At 38.9% G+C, this 27,262-nt stretch overlaps 1 protein-coding gene across 8 annotated transcripts in view; it reads left to right on the forward strand.

Annotated features, from left to right (window-relative positions):
* The window catches only part of dnajc13 (dnaJ homolog subfamily C member 13), a 151,429-nt gene that overhangs the window by 30,319 nt on the left and 93,848 nt on the right, over positions 1 to 27,262 (forward strand). For all 8 annotated transcript variants that reach the window (XR_015752825.1, XM_043719456.2, XM_043719454.2 and 5 more), the window contains exons 3-13: positions 5,342 to 5,417; positions 7,049 to 7,198; positions 10,222 to 10,263; positions 11,848 to 12,048; positions 14,316 to 14,522; positions 14,694 to 14,789; positions 20,754 to 20,845; positions 25,044 to 25,210; positions 25,610 to 25,689; positions 25,778 to 25,947; positions 26,998 to 27,097. Coding sequence is in view for 7 of the 8 variants with exons in the window: in XM_043719456.2 (XP_043575391.2) it covers positions 5,342 to 5,417; positions 7,049 to 7,198; positions 10,222 to 10,263; positions 11,848 to 12,048; positions 14,316 to 14,522; positions 14,694 to 14,789; positions 20,754 to 20,845; positions 25,044 to 25,210; positions 25,610 to 25,689; positions 25,778 to 25,947; positions 26,998 to 27,097 (1,381 nt within the window). In the remaining variant the exon portion in view is untranslated. The remainder of the gene's footprint in view (positions 1 to 5,341; positions 5,418 to 7,048; positions 7,199 to 10,221; positions 10,264 to 11,847; positions 12,049 to 14,315; positions 14,523 to 14,693; positions 14,790 to 20,753; positions 20,846 to 25,043; positions 25,211 to 25,609; positions 25,690 to 25,777; positions 25,948 to 26,997; positions 27,098 to 27,262) is intronic.

The raw sequence follows: 27,262 nt of genomic DNA on the forward strand, positions 1-27,262 counted from the left end.
ATTTTTTTCAACAATAGTTAACACAACAATGGAATTTTATGGCATTTAACAAGTAGTGTTCAGGACTAGCACATTCAATGCATTTGCTTATCACAACAGTGTCTTTATCGCATTCTTCTATCAGGTACCATTGTTAAATCTGTTTCAGACTTGTTGGAGGTTGTCTGGAGTAGTTAATTAAATGTAATTCCTGACTCCGTAATGGTTTGGCAGATTTCACTGTTCCTAATAAGGTGGAGCTTTGCAAACTGATGGAGCTTTACAAACCAATGGAGCAACAGTATGTATATGAACAAAGATATGCAGGTTGGTTGGATCGGTTGCACTAATTGCCAATAGTGTTCAAGGATGTGCAGGCTAGCTGGGTAAGCAATGGGAAATGCAGGGGTAGGGTAAAGGGAGTGAGTTTGGGAGGGATGCTCTTAGGAGGGTCAGTTTGAACTCTGGGCTATATGGTCTGGTTCCACACTGGGGATTCTGTGATCTTTAGGCAAGGAAGGTATTGGAGGAGTTCCTGTTACGTTATCCAGTACAGGAGCCTGTGTGTGCTTGGCAACTCTGTAGTGAAACAGTGAACCAATATTAAGTCAAATCTAATATCCAGTTAGTTGTCTGTGGAAAAATAACCTGAAAAGGCACAAATTAAATTGCACCTTTTCCTGTATACATCATAAAGAATGGGCAATTACTCATTGTACGTGTGGCTCTCTGAAAAAACTACGCAATTAGATGTACTCCCTGTTCTTGTGAATCCTGCAAACTTCTCTATCAAGTCTCATTTCTCATTAGACACCTCTGACTTCACCTTTTAAGTCATTTAGTTTAAAACCCTCACTATCATTTTGTTACCTGGAGGCACATGAGGTGCAGCATTTCAGTAAGGCAAATCAGGGCAGGACTTATACACTTAAGAGTCATAGAGATGTACAGGATGGAAACTGACCTTTCGGTCCAACTTGTCCATACCGACCAGATATCCCAACCCAATCTGTCCCACCTGCCAGCACCTGGCAGATTAATGGTACGGTCCTGGGGAATGTTGCTGTACAGAGACCTTGGAGTGCAGGTTCATAGTTCCTTGAAAGTAGCGTTGCAGCTAGACAGGATACTGAAGGTGTTTGGTCTGCCTTTTATTGTTCAGTGCAGCGAAAGTGAGGACTGGAGATTAGAGTCAAGAGTGTGGTGCTGGAAAAACACAGCAGGTCAGGCAGCACCTGAGGAGCAGGCGAATCTACGTTTCAGGCAAAAGCCCTTCTCCCTGATGAAGGGCTTTTGCCTGAAACGTCGATTTTCCTGCTCCTTTGCTGCCTGACCTCTTGTGCTTTTCCAGCACCATACTCTCGACTTTATTGTTCAATACACTGAGTATAAGAGTTGGGAGGTCATGTTTTGGCTGTACAGGACATTGGTTAGGCCATTTTTGGATTCCCTGATATGGGAAGGATATTGTGAAACCAGAAAGAGTTCAGAAAAGATTCACAAAGATGTTGCCAGGGTTGGAGGATTTGAGCTATGGGGAGAGCTATGGAATAGACTGAGGCTGTTTTCCCTGAAGTGTCAGAGGCTGAGGGGTAACCTTAAAAATGATAAAATCATGAGTGGCATAGCTAGGATGAATAGCCAAATTCTTTTCCCCGGGGTAGCAGAGTCCAACACTAGAGGCATAGGCTTAAGGTGAGAGTGGCAGGATTTAAAAGGGACTTGGGGGACAAATTTTCATACTGCAGATGGTGTGTATATGGAATGGGCTGCAAGAAGAAATGGTGGAGGCTAGTTCAAATACATTTAAAAGGCATCTGGATGAGTATAAGAATCGGAAGTGTTTCAAGCGATACGGGCCAAATCCTGTCAAATAGGAGTAAACTAGCTTCGGATATCTGGTTGGCATGGACGAGCTGGACCATAGGGTCTGTTTCCAAGTTGTATAGTTCTATGACTCTGTCTCCATGCGATCTCATCGACCTCCTATGTGCTATCTTTTGTAAACCTGAGGTCACCCGCAACTCTGATAGCTGTGTTTTGACTCGTATGTTTAATCCATCACTTTGGGGAGAAAGTGAGGTCTGCAGATGCTGGAGATCAGAGATGGAAATGTGTTGCTGGAAAAGCGCAGCAGGTCAGGCAGCATCTAGGGAACAGGAGAATCGACGTTTCGGGCATTAGCCCTTCTTCTTCCTGAAGAAGGGCTAATCCATCACTTTGTTGACTGACTTGCATAGACTCCCAATCCAGCAATAGTTTTTGGTTTTAAACTTTTCATCATGGCTTTAAAATCTATTGGTGTATTTTTTGTATCCATCGTTCTCTATTTTATTGTCATCGATCCCCAGACTCCAATGGTTGTACCCTTCTAAATATTCTTAACCAGCCCAGTAATCTGTCCAGACTCAATTACTGCTCAGTGCTTTCAGCTTCTTGGCGGGTGGGAATAATTTTCATATTGATGTGAACTGTTTTTATCTCCATGTTTTGGGTAGTAATATGGTGATGTGATAAGTAACAGACTGTATAGCAACTGGATAGCTGGTTACACCCAGAAAAGTAAGGATCAACAGCAAGTATTTAAATTGGCAAAACACCTGGTGCTTTACAAGTATCAGTGCTGAGACCATTGTTCACTTATAAATGATTTGAAATCTGAAATCAGAAATACAATTTCAAAATTTGTAGATGACACCAAATTGTAGGGTTGAGATCATAATGAAAAAGGCTATGACAGAATGTAGAATGAATTTCATTATGGATGTCGGAGGTGTGCATTCACTAGGTTGACTAGGTCTAAATATGTCGCTGACAAATCATTATGGCATTAAGTGCAGAGTTGTGGCAATAGAAATAAAGTAATCATTCATAATTTAATCATGTAATTTTAATGAAATATGAAAGGATTACCATAATTATGAATTGAATTTTTTAGAATTAAAAGCTTAAGTTCTGTGTATGCATTTTGTTGTCAAGTTGGGTTCATTAAACATTCTCCATTGTTTACATGGTATTTTTGAGTTACATTATGTAGGGCGTTTGGGTGGCTGTTTAAATATTTTGTGGAATAATGTCTTTTTATGTTTACTTTGATTAGGGAGAATAAAAATGCTATATAATTCCCAATGCATTTAAATTGTATGGGAGCAAAGATTCATTGGGTAGTTGCTTAATCTCACAAGTGACATTAAGCTGATAATGGCTTTTTTTTTTTTGCCAGTATTTTATTTTAAATTTCATTTTTGGAGGATTGAAAAGCAGAATACAAGGTAGTTGTCGAATGTGGCTAGACCACTGAACAGGTCTGGTGTCCTTGTTCTGAAAAGGATATAAAGACAGTAGAGGAGGTGTTGTTGCTTAGTTTTTCAAATTAGCTTATTTGAAAGACTTAAACTAAAATTTTTGGAGTGCAATGTATTATGTTGAGCAAAGCGTGAGACCTAGAATATCAGTTGGCCTTTAGCTGCAAGGCTCGAGATGCTTAAAGGAATTTCTTAGATTTTCAGGACTTGCATTCTGGTACTTGAATTTATGCAACTTGTGTTATATGGGAATGATTTTTTCACTGAGTTGCCATTTAAATTTTTAAAACTAAACCAATTAAGCATGTTATTTAAACAAAACACAAAAATTTAAGTGAGGGGTAGAACTGTGTACGGTGGCCATCAGCTCTGAGAAGGTGCTAGAAAAACTGAAAGGTCTGAAGGTGGGTAAATCACCTAGACAAGGTGGACTACATCCCAGTGTTCTAAGGTAGGTAGCTGAAGAGATAGTGGAGGTGTTTGTGGCCTTTCAGGAATTGCTAGAATCAAGGAGGGTCCCAGAGTACTGCAAAATCATTAATGTGACACCTTTTAAAAAGGGAGTAAGGCAAAAGATGGAAAATTATAGACTGATTAACCAAACTTTGGTTGTGGGTAAGATCCTGGAATCCATTGGAAAGGATGAGATTTCTGAATACTTGGAAGTGAATGAAAAAATAGGGCAAAGTCAGCATAGTTTCATCAAGGAGAGGTCCTGCCTGACAAATCTGCTAGAATTCTTTGAGGAAGTAACGAGCAGGTTAGACCAAGGAGAGCTGATGCATGTTATCTACCTTGACTTCAAGAAGGCCTTTGACAGGAGCCGCACAGGAGGCTACTGAGTAAGCTAAGGGCCCATAGTGTCCGAGGCAAGGCGCTAGCATGGATAGAAGCTTGGCTGTCTGGCAGAAAGCAGAGAGTGGGGATAAGTGACTTTCTCAGGATTGCAGCTGGTGACAAGTGGTGTTCCACAAGGTTCAGTGTTTGTTTGGACTGCAACTTTTGACTTATACGTTAATGATTTGAGATGAAGGAACTGAGGGCATTCTGGCTAAGTTTGCAGATGATACAAAGATGGGTGGAGGTAGCACTGAGGAGGCGGGGAGGCTGCAGAAGGATTTGGACAGGTTAGACTGGGTAAAGAAGTGGCAGATGGAGTATAACATGGAAAAGTGTGAGGTCAAGCACTTTGGTAGGAAGAATAGAGGTATGGACTATTTTCTAAATGGGGAGAAAATTCAGAAGTCTGAAGTGCAAAGAGACTTGGGCGTTCTAGTCCAGGAGTCCTTCAGCATGAACTTGCAGGTTGAGTAGGTAGTTAGGAAGGCAAATGTAATGATAGCATTTATTTTGAGAGGATTTGGATATAAAAGCAGGGATGCACTTCTGAGGCTCTTTTTAAGGCTCTGGTCAGGCCACATTTGGAGTATTGTGTGCGGTGTTGGCCCCAGGATGGACTGCCCTGGAGCATTTTCATAGGAGGTTCATGAGAATGGTCCCAAGAATGAACAGCTTAACAGAAGTGTTGAGGACTTGAGGTTTATACTCTATGGAGTTTAGAAAGATGAGGGGGAATCTAATTGAAACATACAGAATACTGAATGATCTGGACAGAGTGGATATTGGGAAGATGTTTCCATTGGTAGAAGCTAGGACCCGAGGGCATATCCTTAGAGTAAAGGGAAGACCTTTTTTAGAACTGAAATAAGGAGAAACATCTTCAGAGTGGTGAATCTATGGAATTCACTGCCACAGAAGACTGTGGAGGCCAGCTTATTGAGTATATTTAAGACTGAGGTGGGTTCTTGGGGATCATGGGTTACTGGGAGAAATCGGGAGAATGGGGTTGAGAAACTTTTATCAACCATGATTGAATGATGGAGCAGACTCTGGCTGAGTGGTGTAATGTCTGCTCCTGTATCTAATCACTGACCTCTTGGCATTATTTTGCTTAATCTTAACAATATCTTAAATAATGTACAAAAGTGTTTGTATAAAAGATACTGACTATGATATGCTGAAACTGAATTGTCCATGTGCCCTGTTTTCCTTTTTAGATACAAGCGAGTTTTTTCAGTTGGTACACATGCTGTAACCACATACAATCCTGGTACTCTAGAAGTTACTAATCAGGTAATTATCATTTTCGTGACACTTCTATTTGTTTGAAGCCAACTGCCTGTTTCTCTGCTATAAATTATATCTCTCATTTTGGTTTGTACATAATGCAATCTAGTAGTTTGGAAATAAAATTTGTTGAGGAAATCTATTGCAAAGTGTGTAAATCATGGTCTCCCTGGTTATCTTCACTTCCACCTTTTTTCTTTGCTATTTAGTGCATTTTCCCACCCCTTCAAATGCTTGCTAGTTCTGTGAAAGTTTCACTCTGTTTAAACGCTTTGCATCAACTAATTTTTAAAAATTTATTTCGGATTCTGGCTTTTTTAACATGTGCATTGGGTCATTGTGAAGATTGCTGCTAGCCATTGTCCTTGGCCATCATTTGTACCTATAACCTGGTACAAGGGTGCAGGTAGATGCTTTTACTCTGGAAGCTAGCTTGTGAATTTGAGCAACGATTGGAGCAGAAAACATTCCTATTGGATTATTTTTACTGTAAATTCTGTGACCTATAATCTTGTTACACTAGCTACCTGATGATGGAGCAGCGCTCTGAAAGCTTGTACTTCCAAATAAACCTGTTGAACTATAACCTGGTGTTGTCTGATTTTTAACTTTGTCCACCTCGGTCCAGTACCGGCTTCTCCACATTCTGGATTATTATCCTTAAGCATAAGTTTATAAGTTGCCTGAAATAAGTGTTCATCTATTGACGAGTCTGTTTTTAAAAATGATAAATTAGTCTTGACAATTTACTTGTGTATAATTCTGGCTGTACTTGGAGGGTTTACTGGAATATTCAGATACATTAGAATTCTCGAGCTTGGTCTTCCAGGATTTTTGGGCTGTCTCAAATTCCAATATCCTTTCTAAGTCTTTCTAGTTACCTGCATAATAATTTAATACTTCTCCAATCTCTATTTATCGTTCCACACTAATTATGGTGGAAGGACATGAGAATTCACAGATATACTCCCCTAAATTAACACTCTCTTGGAATTTTCAGATCAGTGGTATTTTTTCAGGAAGGTGCCTGATTGAAGCTGCTTTGTAACTTTTTATCATCCAATGATAGTACTGTCTTGTAAGCTAAAAGAAAATGCTGTGGATGCTGGAAATTTAAAATAAACACTATGTTGGAGAACCTCAGCAGGTCTGGCAGCACCTGTGGAAAGAAAAACAGAATTCACATGGAATCCAGTATGTCACACTTCTTCAGGACTCCATGTTAATTCTGGTTCTCTGTTCACTAATGCTCTAAGACCTGTTTAGGTTCTCCAGCACTCTGTTATTTTGTCTAGTATTTCTTTTAATTCCCATTGCCTAAATAAAAGTTGGTTAAACTACATTTATCCAAAATACAGCAAACCTTTTATTTTCATTCTTCAACTGAAGCTCACTCAACAAACCAACATTGGAAAAACTAAAATCAAATAACCCTTTCCTTACAAATCACTTAATTCCAATGGAAACCCAACAGCAGCTGAACTTGTATTTACGAATGCAAGTTCTTTAAGGTTGATATCTTTTGTATCTGTGATGTTAAATGTAGCGGCAACTTCAACATACAGTCTTAAAGTACATCATTCAACTCACATCTAAACTTTAAATGTTTTATTCCAGTAAATTCTTTTTCCTTTTAGTGGCCTTATGGTGATATTTGCAGCATTGGCCCTGTGGGGAGAGGACAAGGAACAGAATTCACTTTAACATTTCGCAAAGGAAGTGGGAAAAAATCTGAAACCCTCAAGTTTTCTACTGAACATAGAACAGAGTTGCTAACAGAGGCACTGGTAAGTTGTTCTTGATCTTCAAAACTGTGTTTTAAAAATGCTGGAGAGAGACATGTTGCTGAAGCATTTTGTCTTTTGCTTGTAAGCACAAGTACAAGGATGCCGAATTTCAAATGATCTGTCACTTTTTTTATCAAATGAATAAAAAGTTTTGATTGGCAGCGGACTCAATTGAAGAAAGTGGGGAGCTATAGATTGTAAAGTTCCTGTGTATTTTAATAACAATATCCCATGTACAAAATGTATACTGCTTTTGGCAAACATAAGTGAGCCATGTTGCAAACTTGACTGCATTGAATTGATATTAGTGAAGACATTTGTGTATTTAGAATTAGTCAGCAAGCTTTTTTTTTGCTGGTGTGGGCTGGTTGAGTATGATCCATATGCTCACTATTGGGTACAACTAGAGGACCATGCTGTTTGATTCAATCAGATTGCTGTAGTGTATGGTCTATATACCTGACATTGCAGCCATGCTGAGATTTGTCCACTGTTGCTCGTTTGGAGAGCTGATGCTGATACAAATAGTCCCTTTCTGCACTAACAATTGTGACATTATCATCTTACCCATTCTTCCTGTTGACCTCATTTTGGTTCTTGTTTTGAGACTATTCCTGTGGCTGTACCTGTAATAATTATAATTTTGCTGAAGTAACTTGAGGGCAAAATTTTTGCAATGTGCTAAATAGAAAAGGTGGGTCCTCGGTGTTATTTCAGAATTAATCCATGACTGTCAAAATGGAGCAATGGATTCAGACTAATAAAAGTGCAGTTCACAGCTTGTGTAACTTGTGAAATGCTTCTTGTAACCAATGAGAAGTTTAGTGTAGGAAACATTTTTCTCAACTAAATTTCATTAGTAACTAACTGGCGGTGCATTCATTTGATCATTGTGTGGACAAATCTGTCGCAGTTTTCTCAGTGCTTGACGTGGGAATTAACCCCAGCCCCACTCTTGGTGGAAGGTTTAAAAGGAGTGTTGGTCAAAGAAGGTAGTTTAGATAATTTTGTACCTGTAGCAATTGGGAGAAGAGGCTGTCTTGCTGGTTTCATTTGGGATCAGTGCATCTATTTTAAACTTTTAGCTAGTCTTTCTGGATAGATTCCCACCTGGGTCATGGTGCAAAGCCTGTTACAAACCTTGGGTCTCTAATCTCAAACCACTATATGTCTTTTGTGTAGAAGAACAGGGGATTGCTTTATTGCATATCAATAGAAAAATCTCTCAAACGTGTGACTCGGCCAGAAGTATGCAGCAACCTCTGGCCTTTTGCTTGCATTTTAAAATGTCTGAATTGTTTTTTTTAAATAATCTGGCTTAGTTTGTAGATTTTTAAACTTTATTTGTTCATGGGATAAGGGCTTTACTGGCTAAGTCAACATTTATTGCCCTAATGCCTAACCGAAGAGAGCTAAACGCATTGCTGTGTATCTGGAGTCACATGTAAACCAGACCAGGTCGGATTGGCAGTTTCCTTCCCTAAAGGACATTAGTGAACCAGATGGTATTTTCTGACTATCAAAGATGGTTTTATTGTCATCATTAAACTCTTGATTACAGACTTTTATTGAATTTAAATTTTACCATCTGCCCGATTCAAACTCTGGTCCCCAGAACAATGTGTGGCTCCCTGAATTAGCAGTCTTGGGATAATGCCAATAGGCCTCCCTGTGACTTTTTCCTTAAGAGTTATAGATGTGTGTTTCTCAACTGTAGGAGTTCTAAAGTGCTTTGTTTAATGTAATTGTTAGGAAATGTGATTTTGCTTATTGCACATCATGTTCCCACATAACATATGCCTAAGTGACTGATATTCTAAGTGATGCTGGAGTAAGTATTGGACAGGATATTGGGTGGTGAGCTCCCAAGTTAGTGGCAATATTGATTTGGGAACCCTTTGATATTATCTGGAGGCAGAGCAGCTCCTCCCTCAAGAGTGCACCTTGAACACACAACCTATACAATATTGAATCTTGAATCAGTCAACTTGATTTGACTGTGTATGCACTAATGGGCAATGATAGTCAGTTCACACTGGTTTCAAGTTCGTTATTATCAAACTTTATTGCCTAACTGAAGTTTCTTTGCAACTGAGCCCCAGTTAATACCACACTGTTTCATGATGTTCTACTTCTAAAATAAGGAAAACAGGCAGCGTATAGGCACAGGAGTAGGCTGTTTGGGCCTTTGGATCTGCTCTGCCATTCTGCTTTTGCCCCCATACTGTTTGATCCCCTCAGCCCCAAGGACTATATCTAACTCCTTGAAACCATTTAATGTTTTGGCCTTAATCATTTTCACTATTTGTGAAAGAGAATTCCGTTGCAGAGAATTCTACAGGAGAAACTATTTTATCCACTTCTAAGAAATTGGAGAATATTTGCGCGTGATATCTATGTTTTCGCAGTAAAATTAAATACAAAAGACAGGCTTGCAGTCCCGTGTCATTGTCGTACAAAAGTGGCTAGAATGTCAGCAATTATTTCCTCAATGTCTTAACATTTCATGATTTGCTCTTGGTCCATAAATGTGCACCTGTAGGAGAGGTCACCGGATTAGTGATCAGGAGTAGGAATGCTTTGTTCTTTAATTTTGCCATGACACATGCTAACGTGTCATTCCATATCCAGCCACTGATTAGCTTATTTGGCACAGACCAAAGGTCACACTTGGGAGAAAAATAAAATGCTGCAGATGCTCGAAATCAGAAATAAAAACAGACAACGCTGCAGTATTCAAATCTGGCTGATCAATGAAGAGGAAGATAAGGTTAATTTTTCAGATTGACCATACTTCATAGACCTGAAACATTCATTCTCTTTCTCCCAACACGAACATTGCCAGATCTGCTGCTGAAACTTGGGATCTGTCTTGTTGGTCACATGGTAAATTTAAATAATGGAATGTAAATGCTAACTATGGAATGACATGTTGATGCAGATATTTTATTTAATGATGAAAAGTAATTATGTTCTACACTTTCTTTTGCAAAATAACTTATGCCTTCATTTTCATCATGCAGCGCTTCAGAACAGAGTTTTCAGAGGGGAAAATCACTGGAAAGGTCAGTTGCTATCCATGTTCTTTCAGCACTTTTAACCTGCTATGAATATAACGGAGTGTCACTGTAAAATACCATGGCCATGATGGTAGCATCCTTTCAAGTTATGGTTCTTGTTTCTGAAAATCCCAGGTTATCAGATCTTTCCTCTGATTAAACCAAATATAAACTTAACCATATCTGTAAAATTTAAACTGGGTTCTGAAGTTGTATTCTACTCCATGTAAACTTTGTTTATTTCAACAGATGTAACTGAGTTTCTCCAACGCTTTCTACGCATGGTTAAATTTAGTTAGTTTAGTTTTACTTATTTTGTGGATGACCTTGTGCAAAGGCCAACAATGAAACAATTTAAAATGCTTTGCCAAGTTTACACCATAGAAGCACAAAACACTGCAAATACACCATAGCTCTATTAGCATTTAAATTGACTTAACTGCCTTAAAAGTGATCTCCTTTCTCTGTTGCCATGTGTATCTCTCTTCTCCATAACCTCTCCTAATCTTCAACATTTTTCGTCTTGTACGGTGCACTGATGTCACTTTTGCTTGGGGAAATGCAGCATATTGCAAGTCCTCTTTCACTTTGTCTGGACCTTAGTCTAGTTCAAGCTGGCAAGGTTAGGTCTTTTGTATTGATTAGTTGGTTGCAAGTTGCTTACAAATTGTTATTTGGATTCTGAGCAAATTAGATTAGATTACTTAGTGTGGAAACAGACCCTTCGGCCCAACAAGTCCACACCGCCCCGCCGAAGCGCAACCCACCCATACCCCTACATTTACCCCTTAGCTAACACTACGGGCAATTTAGCATGGCCAATTCACCTGGCCTGCACATCTTTGGACTGTGGGAGGAAACCGGAGCACCCGGAGGAAACCCACGCAGACACGGGGAGAACGTGCAAACTCCACACAGTCAGTCGCCTGAGGCGGGAATTGAACCCGGGTCTCTGACGCTGTGAGGCAGCAGTGCTAACCACTGTGCCACCGCCCAATAAAACTAAGTACATGTACAAAATAGAAATGTTACTAGTGTGTTATCTGTGTACTGAAGCTGCACAACTGCACTGAGCATATACTGTTACACCTTGTTTACACAAGTTTTAATCTTACTACATTCTGTGTCTTGCATAACAATAGCCTATATGCAATGGTTTGTTTTTGGGTAGGCCTAAATGGAGAGAGTCAGACTCTTGATTGCTGAAGAGCCCTTCCTGGACCTGTATTGTATTCTTGTATTTATGTAGGTTTGTAAGCTATGTAACCATTAACCAGATCTGCAAATCAAAACAAATTCCAATTTATTGCACAAATTTCTTTCTCAATACAATTATAAGTGACTATTCTAAGAGTTTCATGTCTGCTTTCCATAACTGAAATCAATTTAACAATTTCCTGGTAGACAATCCTGGTTGTTAGGTGCTTAATTTATGAAAGTGCAAATCCAGCATTCAACAATTTAAATCTATAGTTTGCAATTTTGTTCTTTGGAGTTGAGGTTTGACTTCGAACATGTGATCTGTTTCCGGTCAGAATCTGTTACCTAAAAGAAGTTCTGCTTAGATTTATCTTATCCATTTCTCTTTAGCGCTATAACTGTTACAAGCATCATTGGACTGATACTAGAAAGTCAGTGGTCCTTGAAGTCACACCTGGTGGGATAGATCAGATTGATCCTACAACTAATCGCATTCTCTGTTCATATGACTACAAAAACATTGAAGGCTTTGCGGAACTGTCTGATTATCAGGGAGGATTTTGTATAATTCATGGAGGATTTAGTCGATTGGTAAGTATTTCCTTTTAATTTGATTTTCAATAGGGTGTTTTTCCTTGAATCTGCCTATTATATTTTTGGAGAAATGATTAATGTTGAAGCATAATTTTCAGGAAACTTAATGTAGGAAATGTAAACTTGACACGTCCAGTATGTTGATAATTAGAATGAGAATCTCCTGTTTGTTAAATTTTCAAACTGATTTCTACTGCAATCTCAAATCATCCCCCCCCCCCCCGTCGCCTGAGTTAATTCTATCCTCTCTTCACCTGTGAATTCCTTTTAAATGTGCTTGCAGTATCAGCCACCCTTTGTTTTTTAAATTTTGCCATCTCTTGTAACCTCTCCACATCCAATATCAAATCAGGCCATATCTAATCATTTTCTTATATCCTCTTTCACCTTCCAGTCCCACTCCCTCCAGTGTCTCACCCAGAAAGTATTCTTTTCCCAGAGTTATGTTCACATTCTCAGTTTTTGTTCTAGTCACCAATAAACTCAATCACCTAATGGTGCTTCCACCTTTTGCCTTTGACCTCCTTTTTTAAAAAAATATATTTTAATTTCACCTGTCCTGGTTGTACCACCTGATACTACTGTCTCCATGCCTTGGAATCTAATTGATAGCGGACAATTGGTTTTTGCCATTCTTTGTCAGATTTGGCTGGGCCATATAAAGATCTCCATTTTTTTTTGTAGAACTGCTCGCTACTCTAGATAATCTTGAAATTCAGTTATCATCCCTGCCTTTTCTTCCACACTAACTACTGCCATCCCCTTCCGTATATTGCCACACCAAGTGCAAATAGCTTGTGAACTTAATGATTGTGATTGTCCCTTCAACTGCCTGTGCTGCCTTTCTCCCTTTACTTGCTACCTAGTTCATCAAACCAATGTTCCCCAAGCAATATTGCCCTGCTTCTGAATTATTGCATTTCTCTAATATTCTCGCATCTCCCCTTGTGCCTTGGGTTTAGTTTGTCCATGAACTCCGTGATGTTGAGGAGCCGTTGTTGGATTGGGGAGGGCAAAGTTTAAAAATTCTCTCAACACCAACTTATAGTCTGACAGGTTTATTTGGAGGTACAAGCTTTCAGAGCACAGCTCCTTCAGGTAGCTAGTGGGGCAAGATTATCGGATGCAGGATTTATAGTAAAAGATCAAAGTGTCATACAACTGATGCAGTGTTTGATAAAACCTAGATTGCTGGTAAGTCTTTAATTGGAATGGGGATGTAAGTTTTGATTTTCCAATATGTAAATCCTCTAACTACTTTCGAGTCTCGGTCCTGAGATAACTTGAGGTTTTATCAATTTTTTTTTTTAAAACTGGCACCTCCGCTCAGAGGTTGCATTAAAGGTGTGAGGTTAGAGTCTGTCTGTATCCCAACCTTGAGTCAGACTGGTTCTATTTCCAAAGCAGAAATTTATAAAATATTGCATGGATAGACTGCCGATAGATTGTGTGCTTTTTGAACAAAATAGAACATATTTGCAAATGTAAGTTCACCCCGTAGAGGTGTGTGTGTGTGTGTGTTTATAGCTACCTGACGAATAAACAGTGCTTGTACTTTCAACTACACCTGTTGGACTATAACCTGGTGTTGTCATGTATAACTATAATGTCCATGGAATTTGGGGCAGCGTGGTGGCTCAGTGGTCAGCACTACTGTCCCTCAATGCCAGTGACCTGGTTTGATTCCAGTTTTCGGTGATGGATGGAGTTTGCACATGCTCCCCATGTCTGAGTGGGTTTCATCTGGTTGCTGCAGTTTCTTCCCACAGTCCAAAGATGTGCAGGGTAGACGGATTCACTGTGCAATGTTCAGGGATAGGGTAAGGGCCTCAAATTTAAAACGCACATCCCTGAATGGTCTTGACCACCCCTGCGTTTTGTAACTTCAAACCCTGGAATCCTTCACTTTTGTCTTTTTTTTCTAATTGCATTTACTTTGCCATTGGTGGCTGAGGCTTTAGCTTTCTAGGCTGAAAATAGAGTTCCCTCCCTAAATTTAACAGGCTCTGTATTTTCTTATGCTTTTTTTTTAAAACGTAGCCCTTTAGAGCATCCCTTTGACCAAACCATTTGATTACCATTCCTTTCTTAACTTTATAGTTTGATGTCAAATCTAATCTAAACACTTAGGAAGCGTCTTGGGATGTTATTGTCAATTTAAGGGGGTAGCAATTTTAAAGTTGCATCCCTTGCACGAGTGCTGAGATTGCATTTGCAGTACAGTTGATTCCTTCTTAGTTGGTCTTTCCTTTTTGAAATTCCAGCATCTCTTTGCATCTGAACAAAAAGACGACATCATCAAAAGTGCAATTGATCATGCAGGCAACTTTATTGGTATCTCACTGCGCATCCGGAAAGAAACATTTGAGTTTGATTTTTATCAGAATCACCGCTTTGGCAAATATAGCAATGACGAATCTATTACATCACTAGCTGAATTCGTTGTGCAAAAAATTGCAAGTAGGCATCAGGTGAGTTACTTTAAAGGTGTCCGGTTGAGGGGTGGTTACTAAGTATTAAGGTTTTGAAAAGTTGATTTGTAACTGCCAAAGAAATGTCCTCAACTTGGGTAGTTGGATTTAATAATAATTTTGCACACATGGGAAATGTTATTGTTTAATTTCTGTCTAAACTTTTTCCAGGATCCAGTAAAGCGAGTATTAGCACTTACAGAAACTTGTTTAGTGGAGCGTGATCCAGCCACATACAATATTGTAACCCTCAAGCCTTTGGGAGAGGTTTGTATCATTTTTGATTTGTGTTAATTGATCTCTTTCCCTTTTTTAAGGTTGTTGAACAGGGAAATTACTCGAGTGCATGTCTTTTTCCAGCTAGGAGGTGATAAAATGTAATGCATCTCACTGTTTAATTTTTGTGAGCTGGTATAGGAATTTCAGAGAGAAGTCTGGTATTATTACACACCCAATCTGCCCTGCTTAATTGCAATCAAACCCAAGCCATTTCACTTGCTTTAGCTGATCTGTTCACAGCTCTTAATTGAAACCAACTGGCAAGCATTGTGCAGATGAAATAAATGAAGCTTGATATTCAAATGATTGATAGGCAAGATAGAAAAAAATGTTATTTTTAAAGGTCTCTTGGAGTTTTTAATATTTCCATGGAATGTGAGCATTGTCGAGAAAGCCAGCATTTGTTGTTCATCACTAATTGACCATGAGAAATTGGTGGTGAGCCCTTGGCCATGACCAACCACAATCTGAGAGAGTTAGGTACATCTCTGGCCCTGAGAGAGAAGGGATTTCCTAATTTTGATCCTGGGGGCTTTGATGAAAATGATTTTTTCTTTGAAAAGTCTGCATAGTGTGTGACTTGGAGGGGAACCTATGGGTTGTGTTCAGTATTTTCTGCTCTTGTCCTTTTTAGATGGTCCAAAAAGTGTTTGGAATATGCTGTCAAGAGTCGTGTTGAGGATCTGCTGTGGGTTTTTAAAATGGAACTTGCATTGCTGCCACTGTTTCTTTTATGGAAGAGGGAATGAAAGCTGGTAATAATGGATGGGATGCCATTCAAGTGGGATGCTTTGCCTGGATGGTGTCAACAACCAACTTGTCCCCTTCCAGCAACTGTACAATTTAATAAAATTGTTCCAAATCTGATTGTAACTTCCAACCAAGCATTTATCTAGTTCCCCTTAAAAATTCAAATACTCTGTTTCCACTATCTTTTGACAATGTTCCAAATGAATTACAATCCTCAAAACTTTGCATTATTTGTCTTAACTTGGAGACCTCATATTTTTGAGCAGTGACCCCATTCTACAGGGGAAGAGGAAGATTCATCCATGCAACCTGTCAAACTCCCTTAGACCTTGTGTACCAATCAAGCCACCTGCAGTGGATACAAGCCTAGCTTATTCAACTATTCCTTGAGGACAACCTACCCATTCCATGTATTAGTCTAGTCCATTCTCTCTTTGCTTCCAATGAGTTTATATCCTTCCTTCAATAAGGTGACCAATGCTATATATTTACTCTAGATATGGTCTCACCAGTCAACTGTAACTGAAGTAAACTTCTTTGCATTCAGTTCCCTTCACAATAAGCAATAACATGCTACTAACTTTCTGAATTATTTGCTATATATGCAGACTAACTTTTTTTTTAATTCCATCTCTGACCATTTAGCTAATGTTTATCTCTTTGCTAAAGTGGAAAATTTCACATTTTCCTTCATTAAACTCCTTTTGCCAGAACTTTGCCCACTCAAACTATCCATCCAAGTAGTTTGGTGCAGAATTTGATTATTGCATTTTGTTGAAGCCTGTGTTCTAACAGATCCATATATAGTTTTAAATTTGACTTTATATTTCTATTTTAGCTTCAGAAGGGAAAGACTTGGTTTTGAGTTCCAAAACTGGTGTTGCTGTAATTAATATTGATGTATAATGAGGCAGACTGGGGTAGCGATGATAATGTGATGGAATTCACCTTTGTAATTTGAGAGGGAGAGGCTTGAATCATGTGTAACAGTATTGCAGTCATGTCAAGGTAACTAAGACATGAGGGAGGAGCTGGTCAGAGTTGATTGGAAGGGGAGCCTGGTGGGAAAGACAGTGAACCAGAAATGGCAAGAGTTTCTGGAGATAGTTTGGGAGGCACAGTAGAAAGAAGGTACATATTAAGAGGATGAGGCAACCAGGGCTGACGAGGGAAGTCAGGGACAGCATAAAATAAAAAAAGTACATGATGTGGTGAAGATTAGTGGGAAGCCAGATGATTGATTGGGGTGATTTATTTTTCAAAAAGCAACAGATGATAACTAACAAAGCAGTAAGCGGGAAGATGATGAAATATGAGAGTAAGCTAGCTTGTAATGGAAGATTGCAAGAGGTTTTCTTTATGTCTAAATGGTAAAAGTGAGCATTGGACTGTTGGAAAATGAAGTTGGAGAAGTAGTAATAAGGAACAAAGAAATGGCGGAGGAACTGAATTGATACTTTGCATCAGTTTTCAGCGGAAGATACCAGCAGCATATCAGAACCTAGAGTCAGGGTCAGAGATGAGTGTAGAGGCCATCACTAAGGAGAAGCTGCTGGAGAAGCTCAAAGGTCTGAAGGCGGCGAAGTCGCCCAAATCAGATTGACTACACCCCAGAGTTCTGAAGGAGATAGAGGAACTTGGTAAGATATCTTTCAGGAATCACTGGAGCTAGGGAAGGTCCCAGAAGACTGGAAAATGGCTAATGTTAACACCCCTTTTTAAGAAGGGAGGGAGGCAGAAGGCAGGAAACTAAGTGTTTAGCCTGTCCTCCATCATTGGTAAGATTTTAGAGTACATTTAAGGGTGAGATTGTACAATACTTGGTTGTGCAAATTCAGCTGAGTCAGTATGGCTTCATCGTTGGGAGGTTATGCCTAACAATCTTAGAATTCTTTTAAAGTGGTTATGAGTCAGTTAGATTGAGAGCCAGTGGATGTGATCCATTTGGATTTACAGAAGGTATTTGATAAGTTCCTGTAAGAGGAGGCTGTTAAATAAGACAAGAGCCCATGGTGTTGGGGGCAAGTTGCAGGCAAATAGCAGATTGGCTGACTGGCAGAAAGTAGAGTGGGGATAAAAGGGTCTTTTTCAGATGGAAGCTGACTACTGGTGGAGTTCTGCAGAGATCTGTGTTGGGACCTCAGTTATGCACGTAGTACATTAACAATCTGAATGAAGTAACTGTGAGGGCATTGTTGCCAAGTTTGCAAATGATGCAAAAATAGGTGGTCGGACAGGTAGTTTTGATGGAGTGGGGAGGCTGCAGAATGACCTAGACATGGGAGAGTGGGCAAAGATGTGGCAGATGGAATACAATGTGGAAAATGTGAAGGTATGCAACTTGGAAGGAGGAATAGAAGTGCAGATTATTTTTGAAATGTGGAAAGGCGTTGCAAATTTGAAACTCAAAACGACTTGAGTCCTAGTTCAGGATTCTCAAGGTTAACATGCAGGTTCATTTTGGCAATTAGGAAGACAAATGCATTAATTTTAAAAGTAGAGTATGGGGTGCTTAAAAGTACTGCAGGTCAGGCAGCACCTGAGGAGCAGGAGAATCAACGTTTCAGACCAAAGCCCTTCATTAGGAATTCCTGATGAAGGGCTTTTGCCTGAAACATTGATTTTCCTGCTTGGATGCTGCTTGATTTACTGTGCTTTTCTAGCACCACACTCAACTCTGACCTCCAGCATCTGCAGTCCTCATTTTCTCTATTCATTTTAGGAGTGCTAGAGTACAAGAGCAGAGATGTACTGCTGAGGCTGTATCTGGCTCTGGTCAGACTGCGTTTGGAATATTGAGCAGTTTTGGGCCCCATATCTATGGAAGGGTGTCCAGAGGAGGTTTACTAGAATGATCCTTGGATGAAGGACTGGCCATATGAGCAATTGAGGGCCCTGGGTCTGTAGTCAAGAGCTTTTAGGAGAATGAGTGGGTGATCTGATTGAAATAGTCAGAATACTGAGGCTTGGGTAAAGTGAACATTGAGAAGATGCTTCCACTGGTAGGAGAGACCAGGACCTGAAGCACCACCTCAATGTCAGGATGACCTTTTTTAGAACTGAGATGAGGAATTTCTCCAGCCAGAGGGTGAATCTGTGGCACTTACTGCCACAGAAGGCTGCAGATGCCAAGTCATTGACTGTACTTAAGACAGTGAGAAGTTCTTGATGGGGAAAAGGCAGGAGAATGGGGTTGAGAAACTGTCATTTATGATTGAATGATGGAGCAAACTTGATTGGCTGAATAGCTCAATTCTGCTGCTATAACTTATGATCTTATTGGGACATTTTGAAACACTTATGCGTATTTGAGCCTTTTATTAGTTGCTTGTGGTGAATGTTCATGGTTTAAAAACCAAAGGTTAGAACAAAGGGAAATAGAAAATTCTACTCTTGCCAAGGTTTCCTATAACAGACAGAATCAGTTTCCTATTTTGAATTGGAACAAAATTCAGTTCATCTTCAGTTTTTGTAAGCTGGGACTTGCAACTGGTGAGTCAGCCACGTTGTCTCTTATAAACCAGTGGAAACATCTGGAGAAAGGTTACTGAAAAGCAAAAATCTGATCAGCATCTGAATCATAAGGTTCATCTCATCAGAGAGCCACTGAACTGGTTCAAAATTTTCCTCTGCTGTTTTTCTTTGTCTGACTGTGTAAAAGGGGATGTTTATAAGAGTATTAAATCTTGTAGTGTTATAAACTGATGGCTTACAACTCTTTCCCTGTGGTTGGAGTCTAATTACTTGTAATAATTCTGAAATACAGAATTCTGCTCCTTGCTTTCCATTGATGTGGTCCTCAAAATCAGGTAAATTAGAGAAACGTGTAAACTTATTTTAAAATCTTTTAACTTTGTGACAATCCCAGCTTTAGTGGGGCTTGATTTCCACCGCACTAACCCAGGAAGGAGGATTTTGCATGGTTAACAAGACTAGGTGTGCTGTTGTTTCCAGTATGTGGACTGTTTCATCCCTTATTGATCGTTTATGGCAGAGTGATATGTTTGAGTGGCTCACTTGTCTATTTCAGAAGGTAGTTAAGAGTCAATTGCTTTGTTCTGCAACTGGAGTCACATGTAGGCCACACTTGCTAAGCATGACTGAGTCCTTCCCCTAAAGGATGTTAGGTGGCTTTTTATGACTATCAACAATAGTCTTCTGACCACTAATATGGAGACCAGCTTTTAATTTCAGATTATTGAATTCAGATTCCAACAGTTCTGATTCCATGTCCTCAACATTTGTCTGGGCCTTTGGATTACTAGTCCAATGACATTATCACTTGACAATTGATTTAAGCACGAATTGGAAAATTTGTTTTTAAAAAGTATTGACAATGATGTTTCAAATGCATTACCTTTTTGAAGTAACATGTTAGCGAGTTTTGAGAGGATTTGTAGCTGAGGTTGATGTTCCGGATGTAGATTTGTTCGCTGAGCTGGAAAGTTCGATTTCAGACATTTTGTCACCATACGTGGTAGCATCTTCAGTGAGTCTCTGAATGAAATATTGGTATAGCCCACTTTCTGTTTATATATAGAAAGCAGGCTATACCACCAGTGCTGCATCTGGGGACTCATTGAAGATGTTGGGTGAAAGTGAGGACTGCAGATGCTGGAGATCAGAGACAAGATTAGTGTGTTGCTGGAAAAGCACAGCAGGTCAGGCAGCATCCGAAGAATAGGAAAATTGATGTTTCGGGCAGAAACCTGATGACGGACTCCTGCCGGAAATATCGATTTTTCTGCTCAGATGCTGCCTGACCTGCTGTGCTTTTCCAGCAACACACTCTAATCTTGTCACTGAAGATACCTTGTATGGTGACAAATGTCTGAAAACAAACTTTCCAGATGAGCGAGCAAACCTACATCCAAGTAACAGGTCAGTCTTAAGCAATTAGATACCTTAACCCTTTTTTAGCTCTCAAATCTCCAACTTGAACATGAAGAAAATTCAATCTATTACTTAGATGAATTTACATTACACTCTTGCATTGCAAATGTATCAAAATCTGGCCTTCAGCTTAATTTGAAAGATTCTCTATAGTGGTATCCATCTTTAATTGGAATTATCTTGTCTATGGTTTATAGATTTTTGTTTGCATTTTAAAAAAAACCCATTTCTGATGTTTGCTGATTTGTTTCCCTGTGTTAGTGAAACTTTGAGTCTGTTGAGCTCTGGTAATGTTTTCTTCCCCTGCAGATATTTGCTCTAGTGCTTGATTCTGACAATCCTCAACGGTTTACTATTGAATACATCAAAGGGCAGGTTTACAAGTACTCATCCACTGAAAGGTACGAGGTTCTCTCTATCCTAATGTATTTGCTTTACGTTGGGTGCAAAGAGGAGCATGTCTGGTTTTCAATTCCTGAAGAAATTTGCACAATGTTGATGTGATTCATTTTCTGAATGTTTTAACTTGTAAACTGAACTCCATGGAATTGTAGTCCTCTGCACCAACACAGTTCTAAGTTTTCAGCTCTTGAGGCAAAATGTCTTGCATGTAAATATGGACTTTAGTTTTCCGAAACACGCTCATTCGCAGTGACAAGGCAGAAACTGAGAGGCTGTGTGACCCATCATGTCTGTGCTCTTGCTGAAAGTGCTATCAGTTATTTGTGCCTTCTGCTGTTTCTCCATAACCCTGGAAATTGCCTTTTTACAGTAGTGCTTTGACTTTTTTTGGTGGTTGCTATTGAATCTGCAAGAAGTTGCAAAGGATCATTGATCACTTGAGTTGGCAAAATTAATAGATGGAGTCCAGTGTGTGGACCTGTACAATAATCTATTTCTGACATAGAATAGCTCAGTTGTGGATCAGCAGAGTTTGGGATTTCAACTGTAAAAATCACTTAAACTAGAAGGGAAGTCTAAAATAATAAAGTTAATAGAAAGTTGACTTTTATTTCAAGGAGATAGGAATCTGTTATGTAATGTCAGACAAGTTCTCGTTACATCTCTTTTGTTTTTAAGAGTATCACATTTGGGTCTGGACACCGAACCTTAATGATGCACGATAAATCCTGTGTATCTGTCAAACCACAAATTTGCCTATCTGTGCCAAAATTAAGTAACAAAATTCAACATCCCCAGACAAAAATCACATATTGGCTATTTTTAACAAGCGCTGTACTTAAAAATTTTATCACTCATGATGGTTCTCAGGGAAGGGGGTACAGGACAAATTACCAGAATGAAGTTGGTGTTAAATAGTTACGATAAGTTGCATAATCTAGACTTGTATTCCTGATTTGAGGAGTGATCTAATGAGATATTTTAAAATAATCCAAATGATTTGGGGTAGATAGAAATAATTTTCTTGTGTGTAGGAGGTGTAATCTAGAAGACCCCTGAAATTAGACCTAGACCGTTTAGTAATCCGATCCGGTAGCCCTCCTTCATACAAAAGGTATTGAAATTCTGGAACACTCTTAAAACTAAGTTCAATTAAAAATGTCAAAACTGACAGATTTATTTTTCACAAAGGTGGTGAAAGTTGCAAAACAAATGCAGATAGAAGGAATTAAGATATAGGTCAGCTATCACTGATCGGTAGAAAAGGCTGAACTGCTGTTTGGCCTACTTCAGTTCCTGTGTACTTTCAGGAAGTGCATTCCAGGTCAAACTTCTCATCCTGTCCCCATGTCACCAGCCAACCAAAAACAATACTGCCTATTATTTTCAATCTGTACCTTCTGTTGTTGACCTTGCTACCAGAGGAAAGCTTCTCATTATCTAGTTTGTTTAAAGAAAAAAACTCAATGTAATAGATTTTAAGTTTGACTTACATTTCCTCCTTGACCTTTTTCCAAGTTGAATCTTCCAATTTCTCTGATCTTCACACTTGTAAAATGCTTTATCCCTGATGCTGTTTGGTAAATGTAGTCTTCCTACCTCGTGCTGAGAATTGTGGTCAGCACTCTAGTTTAACCATTGATTTATAAATATGTGCCAAATCTTTTGGTTTTGCACTCTGAAACTATTCAGGGTTTGTAAATAGAGGCACAAGCTGCCTTTTACTTACTCAGTCTGCTGACTTTATGGGTTTGTGTGTATGAATTCTCAGGTTCTCTGTCTTCCTACACTCCTAAAATTGTACCACTTAAACTGTGTCCTTATTTCTTCCTTCCTCTGCTGAATTTCTTCTGCCAGCTGTTTGCTTTTCTGTAGTCTTTGCTAATTTCTGACTAGTTTCTACATTTTGCAAACTAGTTATAGAGCAAGTTTTCAAAGCCCAGTTCATTGTGTCAAAGAGCAGATATTTTTCAAGTTAAATATAGCTGCTTGTACATACTTCTCCCTGTAGTTTCCAAGTTTGTTACAGTGCAGCACTATTTTTTGCATGACAGCACATTTGGGGCTATAAAATGTTTGCCCCAATCTGATTTAGCTTCCCCAGTCTTCCTTGTATGTTACAGCTGCACCATCTTCTCATTCTGAAGTGGAAGCAGATTTTTCAAGTAAAGTTGTCTTTTTTTAACTGACTTGATTGGCAAATCATTAAAGGTACACTACCTGTCTTAATCATTTGTGCACTGGAGGCAATTTTATTAGTGAAAAATGAATTCTAGAGAAATGGTTATGGGGAAAAGGTAAAAATGTTCAGGTTCCTCATGCCATTTTAAGGTGAAGACCTACATTGGGGAGAAAAAGTTTAGGTCTTCAGTTATCAGATTAATACGATGCTTAAAAGGTTGGAATAATCATTGTGGACTTACCAGGTCAACTTTTAACTTCGTAGCATCATGTAAGATCAATACCTAGGCTTGTGTTACTGGCATGTTTATGCATGATTTATTCAACATTAAAATCCATGTTATTTATCATGGCTTTTTCTATATAAAGAACATAGTATAAGTCCTGAGCAATTATCCAATAATATACAGAACAACCTCAGTTATCTGAGCGTCAGTTATCCGAATTTCAGATTATCCGAGCAAGATCAAGGTCCCGTAAAAGTGTTATCTGTTATCCCAACAATCAATCAGTTATCTAAACACCATATTCTCCATCTGTCTCGTTCAGATAATCAACATTGTTCTGTAAATCTTCCATGTCAATGTTATAGGAGGAGTGTAATTTCTTAAATTGCAAGTCAAAAAAGGCTTAGATAAGAAAATGTATTCCTTTTGTCTTTTGAGGAATGATTTCCAGACTTCGGAGATGCAAAAAAAACTCTTGCTTCACTTGTTCTGTCTCTCATGCTTGTTCTCCCGCTCATCCTACCCCCCCCCCCCCCCCCCCCAGCCGTCAGCCTTTTAAAACCAAAAGCTGCAGCAACTTACTGATTTTGCTGACACGTTTCCTTCCACAAGTGATAAGTTGGATTTTGTAAATTTTAAATTACCAACCAAAGGACTTTGATCTTTGAGTTGAATTTTTTTTAAAAAGCTAAACTGTCATTAGGAAATGGTATGGACTATGTGTGGAGCTGGATGAAGTTAATTATAAGATTGATTGAAGATCATTGTACGAAACTAAGGAATTGACACTTTGGGTTGGACTGAGACTGAAACACCAGAATGGTTTAAAAGTTTCATTATTGACATCAATTCACTTAAATATCCCAGATACAGAAGCTACTTTACCTTATCTCTGGAGTGTAATTCTATTAGCTCAATATATTGGTCAGTGTCTGGCAATAAGGAAACAAGTTTTCATCATCAATCCACTGGTTTGCTCAGAATCGTTGTAACCCATGCATTCAGCTTTTTCAAACTCCTGAAGCCTGATGGTTGATCGGCCTATTAATAATGACGCTTTCTTTCAATTGCCTTCTCATGGTTTCAGTTAGCAGTTAGTGTTGTGTTGTTAGCTTGTTGCTTGTAGACAGTGACCTCTGAAAATGCAGCATTTATCTGTTTGCAGTAATAGGAGCCATGCTGCTGTTTGAACTTAATCAAATTTAACAATTTCCTTTTGCTCCTCTCGCACTGTTTCCCAGTGTTGCTTAGTGGATTGTTAATCTCAAGTTAGCCTGTTTGCAGTTTCATTGCATATGGGTTGTCATTCATCTGTTCATACTTTAATCAGATTTGTTTTTTTTTAAACCAAGTATTTAAATTTAATCTGCTAACCCAAGGGTTTCAATTTAATTTCTTCTGTCAGTTTTCTGATGAATTTCACCTCCATTAGTTCCTGTTTCACAGGAAACACTGTTTCAAGGTGCCTTCAAAAATCCCCATTCATAGAATGCAAAATCCTTTGGTACTCATGATATGATTTATTCATTGCTCACCTTACATAAATTAGAGGTTTATATATCCTAATGGTTTGAAACCATAGTAATGTTCAGGACGAGATGAGACTGTTGCTGTTTGGATGACTGCTTTTTTGAGACTCTAGGTTGACCTCTATTAAGGACTATTAAGGAACTTGGTAAAATGTAAATAAGGAATTTGAATAACTGTGATAGGCATACATTTTTATAACTAAAATTTTGTCTCCAATGCATCAATACTGAACAACTTTATCTTCCTTTCCTTTACTTAGAGACTCCTTAATGGCTAGCTTGCTAGATGGGGTGAGAGCTTCTGGGAATAGAGATGTGTGTGTCCGAATGATACCGACCCAGAAAGGGCAGAGATGGGGGCTGCTAAGTATGCCAGTTGATGAAGAAGTAGAAAGTCTACATCTTCGGTTTCTAAATGCTCCTCCAAGTAAGTGCATTTGATTTATCAAACCAGCAAGATTGTTCTTGGTGCATCTTTGCTGGTAACATCCATTGCTGCTATTGCGTTGTAGTTTTACTGCACTTCAGTTTTAGCTTTGTGCAGTGAGTTATAGTTGTCCCATACTATGCACTAACACATGCGTAAACATTTTAATGTTTTTCTTTGAATGCACTTTAGAGTTTTGCACCATGAAGTTGTATTTTGGCTTTTGAGATGTTTGCACACTTGGCTTTGAAACGTCTGTCAGTCACTTCACAAACTCTCAGCACGAACAGTTATTAAAATATACTTTTAGTTTTAAAGATAACTTTGCAATTCATGCAGTGAGCATTTTGGAGAATTATTCAGTTATTGTACTCAAGTTTCTTTAATGTTGCATTTCAGATGGCAGTTTTTCAGATGCGGTGTTTAGGTTTAATGCAAACATCTCATACAGTGGCGTTCTGCATGCAGTGACTCAAGACGTAAGAGCAATTTTCCTTAAGTCTTGTGAGTCTTTCAAATGTTTTGCATGGCGTGGTAACTTTAAAGACAATTGCCTATTTTCTGCAGGGCCTTTTTTCTGAGAACAAAGAGAAACTCATTAATAATGCGATCACAGCATTACTGTCTCAAGAAGGTGATCAAACTGCTAATAATGCAGAACTGGAGAGCCAGTTTCAGGCTGTGAGACGGCTGGTTGCCTCGAAGGCTGGTTTTCAAGCGTTTACAAAACTTCCTAAGTAAGTAATCCACTTATTATGTCATAAGGTCTTCTGGCTTGCAGGTGACCAGGAACTGGGAAGCTCACCAGTTTTAAAAGTTGTCTTGAAGGTTTTCTGTATGCAACATATACAGATTTTGTCTGTGTAACCAAAACCGTAAAATAGCCATAAATCTGCTATGGTGAATGAGTCAATAGTTATAGGTACTGAATGGCTTAGGTCAGGTACAGAGTGGGTGTGACACATCTGTAAATCCTGAACATGAATTTGGTTGGCATGTTTGCAAGTGTAGATGGCTGTCGATACTACAGAAATGTAATAAGTATTTCACTGCTCTTATTCTCTGCAATGACTCAAATTTGTTTTTCTTTCTGTTCGTGCATGTTATCAATACCTGTGACTGGAGGTCCAGTTCCTTTTTTTAGTCTTGTGCTGCTTCTAGATTATTTCACTTGTTACGCATTGCCATGTCCCTTTTCTGTCAATGAATGAAGGCTTAATACAAACAGACCCAGCTTTTAACTGGCTCTATTTGACCAGTGTGACAATGTATAATGTTTTTATAAGGAACTCGTGCAGCAGAAGCCTACATGATTGACAGAGGTGTTGTCATGACTGTAAGGTGGAGATGAGGGGAAAACTCAATGTGAAGTCAACCTAGTAAAGTCAATAGGCGACTTGTATATAATATATTGTTCAGTTTGGTTATTGTTGAGAGAACATACTATTTCAGGAAGCTTCACAGTAACATTATGACTAAGAGCTAAGGTCTTGCAGCCACCACTATAAAAATTAGTGCAGTCTTAGTGCTTAATGCATTATGATGCAGTTTGTGATTAGTGATGAAGCAAGGGCACTTACCTTATCTTCCCCTCAACTTCTGAGTCTAATGATCTCTATGGCAAGAACTTTGAGCAGTTAATGTGCAGTTGATAAATTTCAATACATTTTCAGCTGATTTATGCTGGCAGTATTGTTTGGTTTGCAGATATTTTGAGCCATGGTGTTTCCTGTAGTTTTTGTCACTGTTTGTAACGTGTGACTTTTCCCCCTCTTTTTAACATTCAGATTTCGAGAGAGGCTTGGTGTGAAAACAGTAAAGGCTTTAAAAAGAAACCATGATGGTGTTACGCATGCTGCCATTGACATGTTGTGTGCTCTGATGTGTGTAAGTGTCGTGTAATGTTAAATTTTATTCTGATCCCCTCTAACCCAACGATACTTGCAAAATAATCAAAATGTTAAGTAAAATTGGTCTCTAATTTCTGTGCAAATAGTGGTTGAATAACTCTACCATTTTCCCAATATATTACAGTTTGAGCAGTCATAGAAA

This window comes from Chiloscyllium plagiosum, unplaced genomic scaffold, assembly GCF_037043375.1.
Source record: "Chiloscyllium plagiosum isolate Xiang-an unplaced genomic scaffold, Cpla_swu_hap1 HiC_scaffold_34, whole genome shotgun sequence".
In the NCBI taxonomy this organism is placed as follows: domain Eukaryota; kingdom Metazoa; phylum Chordata; class Chondrichthyes; order Orectolobiformes; family Hemiscylliidae; genus Chiloscyllium; species Chiloscyllium plagiosum.